This window comes from Ursus arctos, unplaced genomic scaffold (genome assembly GCF_023065955.2).
Source record: "Ursus arctos isolate Adak ecotype North America unplaced genomic scaffold, UrsArc2.0 scaffold_5, whole genome shotgun sequence".
NCBI classification, from domain to species: Eukaryota; Metazoa; Chordata; class Mammalia; order Carnivora; family Ursidae; genus Ursus; species Ursus arctos.
The window spans coordinates 53,126,131-53,138,246 of NW_026623067.1; the positions used below are offsets into that span (position 1 = coordinate 53,126,131).

General features: G+C 39.5%; 1 protein-coding gene across 3 annotated transcripts in view; it reads right to left on the bottom strand.

Annotated features, from left to right (window-relative positions):
- SGTB (small glutamine rich tetratricopeptide repeat co-chaperone beta) overlaps positions 1 to 12,116 on the bottom strand; it is a 42,863-nt gene that overhangs the window by 5,163 nt on the left and 25,584 nt on the right. For 2 of the 3 annotated variants that reach the window (XM_057307432.1, XM_026498886.4), the window contains exons 6-8: positions 7,052 to 7,156; positions 2,885 to 3,023; positions 2,697 to 2,759 (exon numbers count right to left, since the gene is read on the bottom strand). In XM_057307432.1, the coding sequence (XP_057163415.1) occupies positions 2,697 to 2,759; positions 2,885 to 3,023; positions 7,052 to 7,156 (307 nt within the window). The remainder of the gene's footprint in view (positions 1 to 2,696; positions 2,760 to 2,884; positions 3,024 to 7,051; positions 7,157 to 12,116) is intronic. The other variant, XM_057307433.1, reaches the window with a different exon arrangement.

Consider the following 12,116-nt stretch of genomic DNA (forward strand, 5'->3'; position numbering starts at 1 on the left):
GAAAATACTTTGCAAATGGGATAACTGGGTGGCTCAGTCGGTTAAGCGTCTGTCTCCGGCTCAGGTCACTTGTAAAACTTTCTATACTGAAAGCATTATCATTTTTTTTTTGCCTCAAATGTTCATGTAAAATTTAGTCTAAATCTTTATAGACCATAATAATCAAAATTACCCTCAATGAGGTGTTGGAAAAAGCCATCACTTGCTTTCATTGCCATAAAAAACTGTCTGACTTACTTGCGGACAATTGAGTAACTTTCCTTGAGTCTCGGTTAGGACTGGTGCCTCTGCACCAACACACAAGTACTATCTATGGACGTGACACAGAAAAAGCAGGATTTATGAGCTATAAATATAAAGCCTTTTGTTTCACAATCCTTTTAATCTGATTCTGCAAAAGCTGTTCATCCTCTTCTAGGTTCTAGGATCTAGAAGAAATACAGAGCAGATCCTAGGGCTTTTCTGGTCACTTTTAAGTAAGCAGTCCTCTAGTTGCTTTTTTTTTTTTTTTAATTTATTTATTTGAGAAAGTGAGAAGATGAGTGGAGGGGCAGAGGGAGAGGGAGAAGCAGGCTCCCCGCTGAGCAGGGAGCCCAACTCAGGGCTCGCTCCCAGGACCCTGGGATCACGACCTGAGCCAAAGGCGGCTGCCCAACCAACTTAGTCACCCAGGCGCCCCCCCACCCCAAGTCGCTTTAAGTTAGAAACCCTCTGGTTTCTGCACATCTTGCTCTCTGTAATAACCAAATACGTAAAACTTCATTTACAGGCAAAGCGTTTCCCCTCCCCAGCCTGGGCCTACTTCACATGGGCCAGTTGCACCGGAAGAGAGAGGCACAAGTGCCTGCTCTTTTTTACCATGGTGCTTCTATGCCTCTTCCCCCAGCTGACTAGGCAGGAGTCCTGGCCCTCTGGGAAGGCAGACAGGGGTGCAGGAAAGTTATTTGATGTCTGGTACTATCTCAGTGGTTCTGCATCGGTGCTCTTTGGATGTGCAGATTGTTTACAACTACTCAGGATCTCTCTTGGGTCCCTTCTAAGGTCCTTCAGAAACTCCCACCCCCTCCCCTCTGGGCATTTCTCATCTATCCTCTGAGAAGGGTAATTTACTCTCTGGATGGACACTATGACTTTCCCTTCAGTCCCAAGTTCCTTGCAGTCCCCCTTTGGAGACTCTGTTAGGGTCCTGTCACCTTCCAGGAGGCTGTTCTGGGCAGAAGGCACTGGACTATCTTATGAGCAAGTGTGCTCACCCTGGTCCACAGAAAACACACCTCCACTCCACCGGCATCAGTACAGTTACTTGCTAAACCACACAGCCTTCTTTAGCTGGCAGGTCAGACACCAGCCTACTGTCTTCCAAATGGAGGGCCATCTAGAAGGCGCTCTGAGTGGGCCAGAAAAGCCCTTTCTCTGTGGGCTGGAGGGGAGGGCAGGCCCCCTTCATTCCCTCACACGTGGAAAAAGGCTCTGTAACTCCAATAGCTTTCTCCAAAATCCTCTTACTATCAACCTGACCCTTCTTACAAGTCACACAGTATGTTTTTAACTGCCACCTTTTGCAACACTTCATGTTGGTACATAGCATCTTGAGGGCTAAGACCAATCTGAAACTAAAGTCCATGTTCACATCCTACTACAATAGCATAACCTCAGGCCTAGAAATGGGTAACAATGCTAAAAATGTCACAAAACCTACAAAGAGACATGTAATTGCTGGCATGTAGATAAGAAGACCAACTTAAATGTGATGGGCTCAATCTTGAGACTTGAGAAGAGTTACCAAATTATCTGCAAATCAGTCAAATAATTATTTCTGTGATAATAAAAGCAAGTGGTGGCTTTCCCAACACCTCATTTAGAGTGAGTCATTCAAAAATTAATCACTGTCCACAAAGATTTCTACTACCAATTGTAAACTGCCAATTGCTACAAACCTACTAATTGTTAAAAGACTTCTTTATCTCACTGAGAGTGAGCCATCTGTGCATTTCAATTCAAGGATTCCGTGGATGCATGACACATTTTTTTGTAAGAACCGAGAAAGAATACAAGTGGTACTGCCGCCTTCCAAGGGTATGGCATGTGGTAGAAGGAATGGTTCCCAACTAGAAATAATCACTCAACGAGCTTTGTATGCCCAGGTAACATCCTAACCCACTAAAACAGAGTGTCCACAAACTGGACCAGAGCATGTGTGTTTTCAAAAAGATCCATGAGTCATTTTGTTGTTTTGAAGGATGAAATACATACATCTGAAGATTATACTAAAAGTTCAAATAAACTCTTAGGATAGAAAGGAAGCAGACCATGAAAGGAGAGCTTAGGGTACCAAGACAGTCAAACTACTCAGACTTGAATTATTAGAGATCCTCCTAGGGCCGCTTTCATGGAATGATATGCAGACCCTTTTGCCAATTGGATGAAAAATATGGTTCTCTCCCTAGAAAAATGCATATGTGTACATGTATACAAATTTTTTAATACAATTTCAGGGACTCCATGGGCTTCCTAAAGTCTCCTCATGGCTTTCTCACAAAGAGGTACATAGGCAGGTTAAAAACCTGAGCCAGAGGATTGTATCCCCACTCTACCACCACCACCACAAAAGCTCCCTTATTTGTTTCTAAAAGTTTGGGAACCATAAAGCTCTATGGAAAACAAAGCCAGGAGAAGAGAAAAGGAAATATACTCACCATACTTATGAAGGCTGGATTATTTATTAAGCTAGCCATGTCAAAGCTCAATCCAGTTCCTGTCTGTAAAACAATGATATTATTATTTGAGATGAGAATTATTGAGAATTATTCCCACCACTATAATTTGATTATAATAAATTGAGAATGACAGAAAATATCTCCCTCATCTGTCATGAATAACTTACAGGACTGGATACCTCTCTTAACTTCTGTTCTGCTATTTTCAGATTTGACTTATAAGAATCATTTTCAGGGTCAAGATCTAATGCCTTTTGATAGCTTGTAACTGCTTCTTCAAATTTATTTATGGCAGTCAGGGCCAGTCTGAAAAGAATAAAATATAAGAGTATAAGATATATGATTAAAGAACATCAGGACATCACCAACAGTCAAACATCTAGTCTCGGTATCCAATTCGAATCCAGACTACGCTTACTTTATTCACTGTACTATGATTCAGAGGAATGTCACTAAAATTCCTTCTAATTCCAAGATTCTGTAAGTCTGGACTCTCTCCATTATGCTTGCTGTCCTATAAGTCATGAATTTAATGCTTAGAAATAAAACTTACCTACCCTTCCAATTTTAAGCCTAATACATGAAGTAATTGCCTTATGAATGATAAAGCTCCATAGAGATTTGAGCTAACAACCTGTGGCCATTATAATTCCATGATGCTAAAACCATTTTAAGGACTCTGAACTAGATGGGTGCTTCCTAATGTCCCACTTTCTTCCTTCTTCCTAACAGAGATATTGAGTCACAATAAATATCAATTTGCCATTAAAAAATAAAAAATAAAAATGGGCTATGGGGTATCAGTGGACTACCTGTGAAGAAAACATGTTAGCTGTGAAGTAGATAAAATTAGCATCTTTACAACTCAACACATTTTTATCCCAGGCACAGATCAAAGAGTTTGTTATTCAATTTTGTTTTCCTCTACCTAGTTAGAATTTATCAGAAAATTACTTCAGAAGTATATAATAATGGTATATATGTATTGAGGTTTATAGTATAGGTTTGTTTTTAACAAATTACTCCACTTCTTTCTTGGATGACTTACCTCCCAGACTTCTGATCAAGACAGAATACAGTGTCTAACCACAGAAAAATTCTCAGAATCGAATTCATTTTCTTCTAGTCAACAATGAAAGATATTTCTTCAGAGTCCTCAATGAATCAACAGTCAATAAATATCTATTGAAACCCTACTGCATACCAGATACTATTTTGTAGTTCACAATAAGAAAGAAAGTCCTTGAGTTTAAGAAAATTCCATCCTACCTGGAAAGATAAGTTATAAACATACAAATAAAATCATAATATTAAAGAGTGGGGGAGCTGCTCAAAAACAGCCACAATGAAAAGACCTGAGTGATGAGTAGAAAGCAGTCACATGAAAATCAAAGGAGGAGCATTCAAAACAGAAGACACGGTAAACACAATGGCCCTGAGAACAATGTGTTTGGTATACTTAAGGAATGGGACAAAAGCTGATGAGGAGAGAGCACAGAATATAAGTGTGGAAAGATGATGTCAGGGAATAGATGCCAGATCATGTAAGACCATGGTTTGGAGTCTGGATTTTATTCTGGATGCAATGGAGTGACAGATCTGATTTATGCTTTAGAACATTCACTCTGGGGGCAACTGGGTGGCTGGTGGCTAAGCGTCTTGATTCTTGATTTCGGTTCAGGTCAAAATCTCAGGGTTGTGAGATTGAGCCCCATGTTGGGTTCTGTGCTGGGCATGGAGCTTAAGATTCTCTCTCCCTCTGCCCCTTCCCCCTTCTCCTCTCTCTCTCACTCTCTCTCTCTCTCTCCATCTCTCCCTCTCTCTCGCCCCATCTCTTAAAAAAAAAAAAATAGAAGAAAAGAAAGAACGTTTACTCTCGCTTTTCTGCAGATGATCAACATGGGTATGGGTAGAATGGCAGCTGGGGCCAGTTATGAAGCTACTGCAGAAGCCTAGGTAAGAGATAGTAATTTAGACTAGGGTTAGAAACAAGATAGCATTGAATGCTTGAGTTCAAGATATATATGGAAACCAGAATTGACAGGACTTGCTGATAGGTTAGTTGTGTCAGGCATGAGTGAAGGATAACTCCTAGGCTTTTGACCTTTTGGCACTGGTAGGTGAATGATGGTACCATTTACTGAGATGGGAAAGATTTAAGAAGGGAACAAAAGTTCTTTGGGGGGCATGTTAGGCTTTAAATGCCTATCAAACAACTAAGTGGAGATGAAAAGTAGTTGAATGTATGAGTATGGAGTTCAGACGTACAACCTAAGAGCTGCATCATCATATACAGTTGAGACTCATTAACAACAGTAGTTATATTCTATCAAGTCACCACAAACAATAAATTAGCAAATAATGAACAACTGCTCCTAGAGGAAACAGAGGGTTGGGCTCCTGTGAGCTTTTGGTCACAACATTTTCACCAACAGATCAAAACATAATCTTATTTTATGTGTGTTCCTTTTTAAAGAAACCTTATTTAATATATATTAATGATTCATTAGCACTGAACCAACAGCCAACAGCACTAACTCATTTCTGATCAAAAATTACATATTTTCTTTGTAAGGCACGCTGCAGCCTTCTTGTAATTAGGAACACTAGACAACACTTCAGCCTACATTTGGGGGCCATGGTAAATAGGGAAATCAACCACAAAAGGCACAAAAATGCAAAAAAAAAAAAAAAAAGCTCTAGAAAGACTGTGAAAACGATGTTCATTTATAGCATGAGAGCTAAAACAAAAAGAGCATCATCTTACCAGACGTCTGCTGAGAACAGGCATGAGAGGTGACTCAAATCTTTCACCCTTCTGTGAATGACCGCAAAAGCACAGTGAGTACTGATTTGGGGGTTACAAAAAATTTCAGCATGTAGGCAAATTCCTAAGTACTGAATCCATGAATAATGAGTACTGACTGTAGATGGAATTTAAAAGCATGGGACTGGATGGACTAAGAAGAGAGAACAGAAAAATGGCAGCAGCAGAGGAGAGCGCCCTGAAGTCCACCATTATATAGAGGTGGTAGAGAAGGAAGAACCAGCAAGGGAAACTGGGAAAGAGCATCCGGTGAAGCAGAAGGAGAACCAGGAAGTGCGATGTCACAGAAGTGGAGAGAACGAAGTATTTCAAAAACATGAAATGGCACCTGGGTGACTCAGCTGGAAAAGCATGTGACTCTTGATCTCAGGGTCGTGAGTTCAGGCCCCACATTGGGTACAGAAATTACTTAAATAAATAAACTTTAAAAGAAAAAAGTTAATCATGCCAAATACTAAAACACGCGGCAGGATAAGAACACAGATGTGAACACTGGCCTTGGCAAAATACAGACAACTGGGGACCGTGAGCAGGGCCGTCAAAGTAACAGAGATGGGGGCGCCTGGGTGGCACAGCGGTTAAGCGTCTGCCTTCGGCTCAGGGCGTGATCCCAGCGTTATGGGATCGAGCCCCACATCAGGCTCCTCCGCTATGAGCCTGCTTCTTCCTCTCCCACTCCCCCTGCTTGTGTTCCCTCTCTCGCTGGCTGTCTCTATCTCTGTCGAATAAATAAATAAAATCTTTAAAAAAAAAAAGTGACAGAGGTGGAAGGCCCTATCAGAGTGAGCGGAGAGCAAATGAAACATGAGGGAGATGAGACAGCAAACACAGGCAGCCACGGGAGCGATTCAGAGAAAGAAGAGCTGGGAAATGGCCTCGCTGGGAAAAGGACAGTTCCAATGGGTGATTTCCTGTGACCTTTCCGCATGGAGTCACTGTCACTGTTAAAGGTAGGAAATCTGGTGTTGCAGAAGATAAAAGAGAGGATTCCAAGCATAAAGTCCTGGAGAAGGTACAAAGGGATGAGATATAAGGCATAAGTGAGGCAAGTCTTAGAAAAGAACCCTTCCATTTGAATAGGAACAAAAGGCAGTCTGGAAGGATACAAATGCAGGTGGACTGGTTGATTCAGAAGCAGGAAGAATACTTTTCTTTAAATGCATTTATTTTCTCAATTAAGTGCAAGGGTGGGAAGACCGTGGTAAGGTGAATGTTGAAGGAAGTATGGTAGGATTGTCTGCCAAAATACTAGGTGCTCATTTGAGATTTGTGGCCTTGAACATGAAGTGAATCTACTCAATACAGTTGTATGATTTTCTCCAAAACCAACCATTCATCATACAACTGGTCACCTCTATCCCAAGTCAAAGAAGTTGCAGTCATTTCCTCTCTCAATGGTATATTGATCTTCCTTGCAATATTTAAGCAGGAAATTGAGCACCAAACTTTTAAGAACAGCAAATCTGATACTCCTTGGTACTACTTTGAACATTTTGCCAGAACTTACCCCATTCTCCCATAGGCCTTGCTGTATTTTGAATCAATTGCTATTGCTTTCTCACAATCCTTTATTGCATCTGTGTAGTGACCTAATTTACTCTGAGCAGCAGCCCTAAAAGAAAGAGAAGAGATTTTTATTATAAGCAACCCTCAAGGTGCTAATTTAGATTGTCAGGTACCAATAAAACTACATGTCCCAATTTGTATATCACTGCCAGTAAATATCTAAATCAAACTAAGATAATTCTATAATCCAACAAAAAGATAATTCAGAAGTAAAATTCAGAGAAAATATGCAGGCTGCCTTTCACTGTTTGCTTTGCTAGAGAAAAGACAAGTGAATCATACAACTGATCTACCTACTTATTGCTTTTCTAATTTGCCCAAACAGAAAACTGAAAGCACCAGACATGTGGGATTACTAGGGAAGCATGCAGACTGATGGCTACCCAATGTTATACTGTTAAATGATCACTTTCCTAGTACGGTTAAGATCATCATCGGGCAACTCCAAGATGAAAATTTAACCTACCTGTGTACCTAAATCTGGCTGCAAATGAAGGATGGCAATGCATTCCATCCACTTAGCACAGAACCTCAGAGCAACTAAGGACTACTGAATCCCTTCCAGTTACCTCTAACAGAACTCTCCTGGAATAACTTGATTCCAGGGCCTGATGGTATAATTAAGCTCTTCCTATTCCTCCACAAAATCCTGATAGTAGATAGCCCTCTGTTTCCCTGCTGTCATGCTCACTTCAACCCTGAGGGCCATATTAAACAAGCAGAATGACTGTCCTACATGCAAGCTCTTCAAATTAAACATTCCACCATGTCTCCTGCCCTCCATCCCACTCCCACTACTGCCCCATTCACTCTTCTCCAGACTACATATTTCTACATATTCATTCAACTAATATATCTATTGGGGTCTAGCTAATGCACAGACACTTTTCTAGGCATAATGGAGAGAGCAGTAATCAAAATAATATTCCTGGCCTCAACAGTGCTTAGGTTCCTGGGGAGGGGGGGGGACCGGCAGGCTATAAAGGAAAGGTGGTGGTCAGTCCAGTTTCTGTCAATTTTTTCTTCATATAGCATGACTGAGACTCTCTTTTCAAATTAAGATTATAAAATTTTTTAAAAAAATAAACACAGAGTCTCCTTTCTTTCAGTGAAAAAAAAATTAAGGGTAGAAGTTCAGAATTCAACAAACCTGATTTGGTAGTTCATATGAAAAAGAGGTATGGGTTTATTTGACTGAACATTCAACACACACGAACCAGCATGAGAAGGATGGCCATTAAAAATGAACACTAAAAGAAGAGATATAGAACGTATCACTTCCAAATAATTAGAAAGAAAAAAATGAAGTAAAAGTAAGTCAATCAATACCATAGAAGGCAAAAAAAAAAAAAAAAAGAAAGAAAGAAAAAAGAAAGAAAAAGAGCAGGGAAGGGAGAGGTAGCCAAATAATATCATAGCAGAAAAACAATTCAAACATAAAAGCAACTACAAAGTAACCTACATGAAAATCAGTTTCTCAAATTGTATATATATCACCTAAAACATAATCACACACAGGTTAAAGAAAGGGATAGAAAAAGACAATCAGGCCAACTGAAAACCAAGCAAAAATGCTTATGTAGGAACACAAATATCAGACACGAAGCAAAAACCATTGTTGAGGATAAACAGAGTCATTATTACATAACTGACCATCCTGTTTGTTTAATTTTATGGAAAACATTTACATGACTCAGAAATGAAACATACATGAAAAGTCTCACTCTCATAGAGGAAGGGTGGGCATGGGGTAGACGGGATAAAAATGGGAATAAGACTTCAAAAGGATGAAAAAGCAAATCTTCAAACTGAGTAAAACAGAAACAAACGATGCTAACTGTAGATCAAAAAGAAATCCAGTAACTTTCAAGTAGTATTCTGAGTATGTATCTTTAAAGAGAGAGATTCTAGGAGAAAAGAAATTGTGAAATTTAGTTAGGTTTGCCAGTGGTATAGTATTCATATTGTACTATCAATTGAAGAATATTGAAGGGTAGACCTAACGAGTAAATATACTGGTGGTGTTGGAAAGCAGGATTTTCACTCTGGAAGAAAAGAAATCCACATAAAATGGGGAAAGGTGGGGGAGACTTCTGTGACAATGGAATGCAAATTGAAGGTTATCTGTATAAACTGATGATTTTTCAAAAATTATATTTCCTACCTCTGGTCACTGAAGAAGCAATAACACTTCAGTAGCAATGATCATGTTTTGTGACCAGATCCTGGTTTCTAAATACTATTCTCCACTAACTGGAATAGGGGCTATTTGTAAAAATAGTGGAGTTAGATCTAGGGCAAGGAATGTACAAGGCAAATGTGGAATACCTTGTTGTCTCAGGAAGCAAGAAAATGTTCAAAACAAATAAAATTATATAAAAGGACACATAGCAAGTTTTAAAGGGGCTCCCACTAGCCAAATATGGGATAAATTTTAAGTGCCAAAAATAATAATTATGGCAATTTATTATAACACACTGAATAATGACTTTAAAAATTCATGAGTCCATAATAATACTCAAAAAAGTTGGGGTAGGAGGAAGGAGGAGTAACGTGGAAAAGAGGAGAGTGGAAAGAAAGCTCTTCTTTACAGAAATATGTGAAAAAGTACATGTAAAAGACATGATAAAATCAGAAAATCACCATTTTGTAACCATCAGTGTTATTATGATTCAAGGAAAGATCATGAATGAATGGTAAAACATTGAGTAAAAGATTGCTGGGGAATGGGATAGTCACATGATCTCACCCTACAGATAATTTTTAATTACAGAAGGAGTAATAAAGATGACGGTCACCACCCTAAGATATCACACTTGGAATCACCACTAATGAACAGTTTGAAATTATGTGCCTCTTATTGTAAGGTAATAAATGGTACACATAACTATTTATGTGAGCTTCATGCCACACTTTAACCTAAAATTAATCATGAGGAAGCAATCACACAAATCCAGATTATGGCACATGGTATAAAATCACTGGTCTAAACTCCAAAAATGTCTATGTCATAAAAATAAATAAATAAAAAACCAGTAATATCTTCTAGATTAAGAGATGAAAGTAACATCTCGCAATGCAATACACAAACACTGACTGGCTTCTGGATCAAAGACAGAGCCATAGAAGGTATTCTAGGGACAAAGGAAGAAATGTCAAACATGCTGACATATAACTGCTTCACTATTAGAAGTCTCTCAAGGAGAGGCAATTCTCCCTTCTAAAATTCACTGTATCAATTCAACTCAAACTTTTGTTGAAACTATAATATGCTAAACCATAAAATCCAAACCAAATACACAGAGATGAAGAGGATATGTCTCTGCCCTCCAATCTTTCACTAACAGAGAAAAACACATGTAAATAAATAATAGTATGTTAAGTGCAACAATGGAATCAAAAGAAGTATCAACAAAGTACCAAAGGAAGAGGCAACATGAGAAAAGTATAGTTAACCCTGTGCAGAGCTGCCTAATAGAGCCTTCTGTGATAAGTAAGTTCTTCATCTGTGCTATCCAATACAGTAGCCCCGGGCCCACATGTGGCTGAAGAGTGCTTGAAATATGCTAGTGCAACTGAGGAACTGAGTTTTTTATTTTAAGTTTAACTTACATTTGACCAGCCACATGTGTCTAGGAGCTACCATCCTGGTCAGCACCACTCCATAAGACATGGTGGGGAAGGGTGCAAGAGCATGGACAGGAGGTTGGGAAGAGAAAAAATTAAGAAAATCTTTCCAAAAGCAACACCTAGAAGTGTATTGAAAGATGGCTGGCAGTTGACCAGTTAAATAAGGTAGGAAACATTCTAGGCAGAGCACATAAAAGCATGGAGAGATGTCTCAACACGGTACTCTTAAGAAGTCAGCAAATTTCACATTCCATGTGTATAGAGTAGAAAGAAGAATGGAGCAGGAAGGATAATGAAAATAATGAAATTTTAAAAAGGAAAATGACGGGACACCTGGGTGGCCCAGTCGGTTAAGCATCTTAAAAGAAAAGAAAAAAAAGCTAAAGCTATCAAGATTGAAACACAGTCATCCTCTTCCCTTCTGCCCACTCTTCTTTCTGGGTCTGATTCTCCCTGCCTTAGTCCCTGTCTTGTTATCAGTATCTGAGGTGAGAAATCAGGGTGTCTTCTGCTCAGTTTACCTTTTCTGTATACCTCCCAAGAGCTCATTTGTTCCCTCCTCTATTTCCATCACTACTCCCTTAGTCCAGGTTCTTAAATTTTGCTAAACTAGCACTTTGGTAACTTCATTTGGCTTCCAGTGTCTACTTGTACTCCCCACTCCAGTCTTCGGACAAAAGGGTCTTTCTAAAATGTGAAATTAATCATCTAATTTTTGCTTTCTTCTTGTTAGATCCAAATACCTATATGATCATATTTAAACTCTTCAGCATGATGCATAAGATCTTTTATAATCTAGGCATTTAAAAAAAATTTGGCTGTTTTTATTAGCCACTTTTTTCTTTTTTAAAAAACAGATTATTTATTTGAGAGAGAGAGAGAACACGAGTGGGGGGGGGCAGAGGGAGAAGTAGGATCCCCACTGAGCAAGGAGCCCAATGCGGGGCTCGATCCCAGGACCCTGGGATCATGACCTGAGGCGAAGGCAGATGCTTAACCAACTGAGCCACCCAGGTGCCCGAAAGCTTTAGCTTTAGTTCACAAACTGCAAGGTAGGCTCTTTCAAAAGAGGGCCTCTAAGGCCAGGAAAGGGAAGAGAATTTGGGCTATATTCAAATCTTCTGTGAGATGAAGCCAAACATTACAGTGTCTGAACTGAATATCAATGTGGCCTGCTCTCTCTGCCCCTGCTGTCTGGTTATCAGGGCATAACTAATGAAATTCCAACAGAACAGTATAGTCAGAGTCACCATGTTTTCGGACACCCTCACCTTCTTTACCCTGTTAGAGCAAGAGCATGAATATCACTTGTGTTCTATTTTTATAGAAAACAAGGCAGAAAGAAAAATCACAGGTAACTTACATCTCCCAAACCG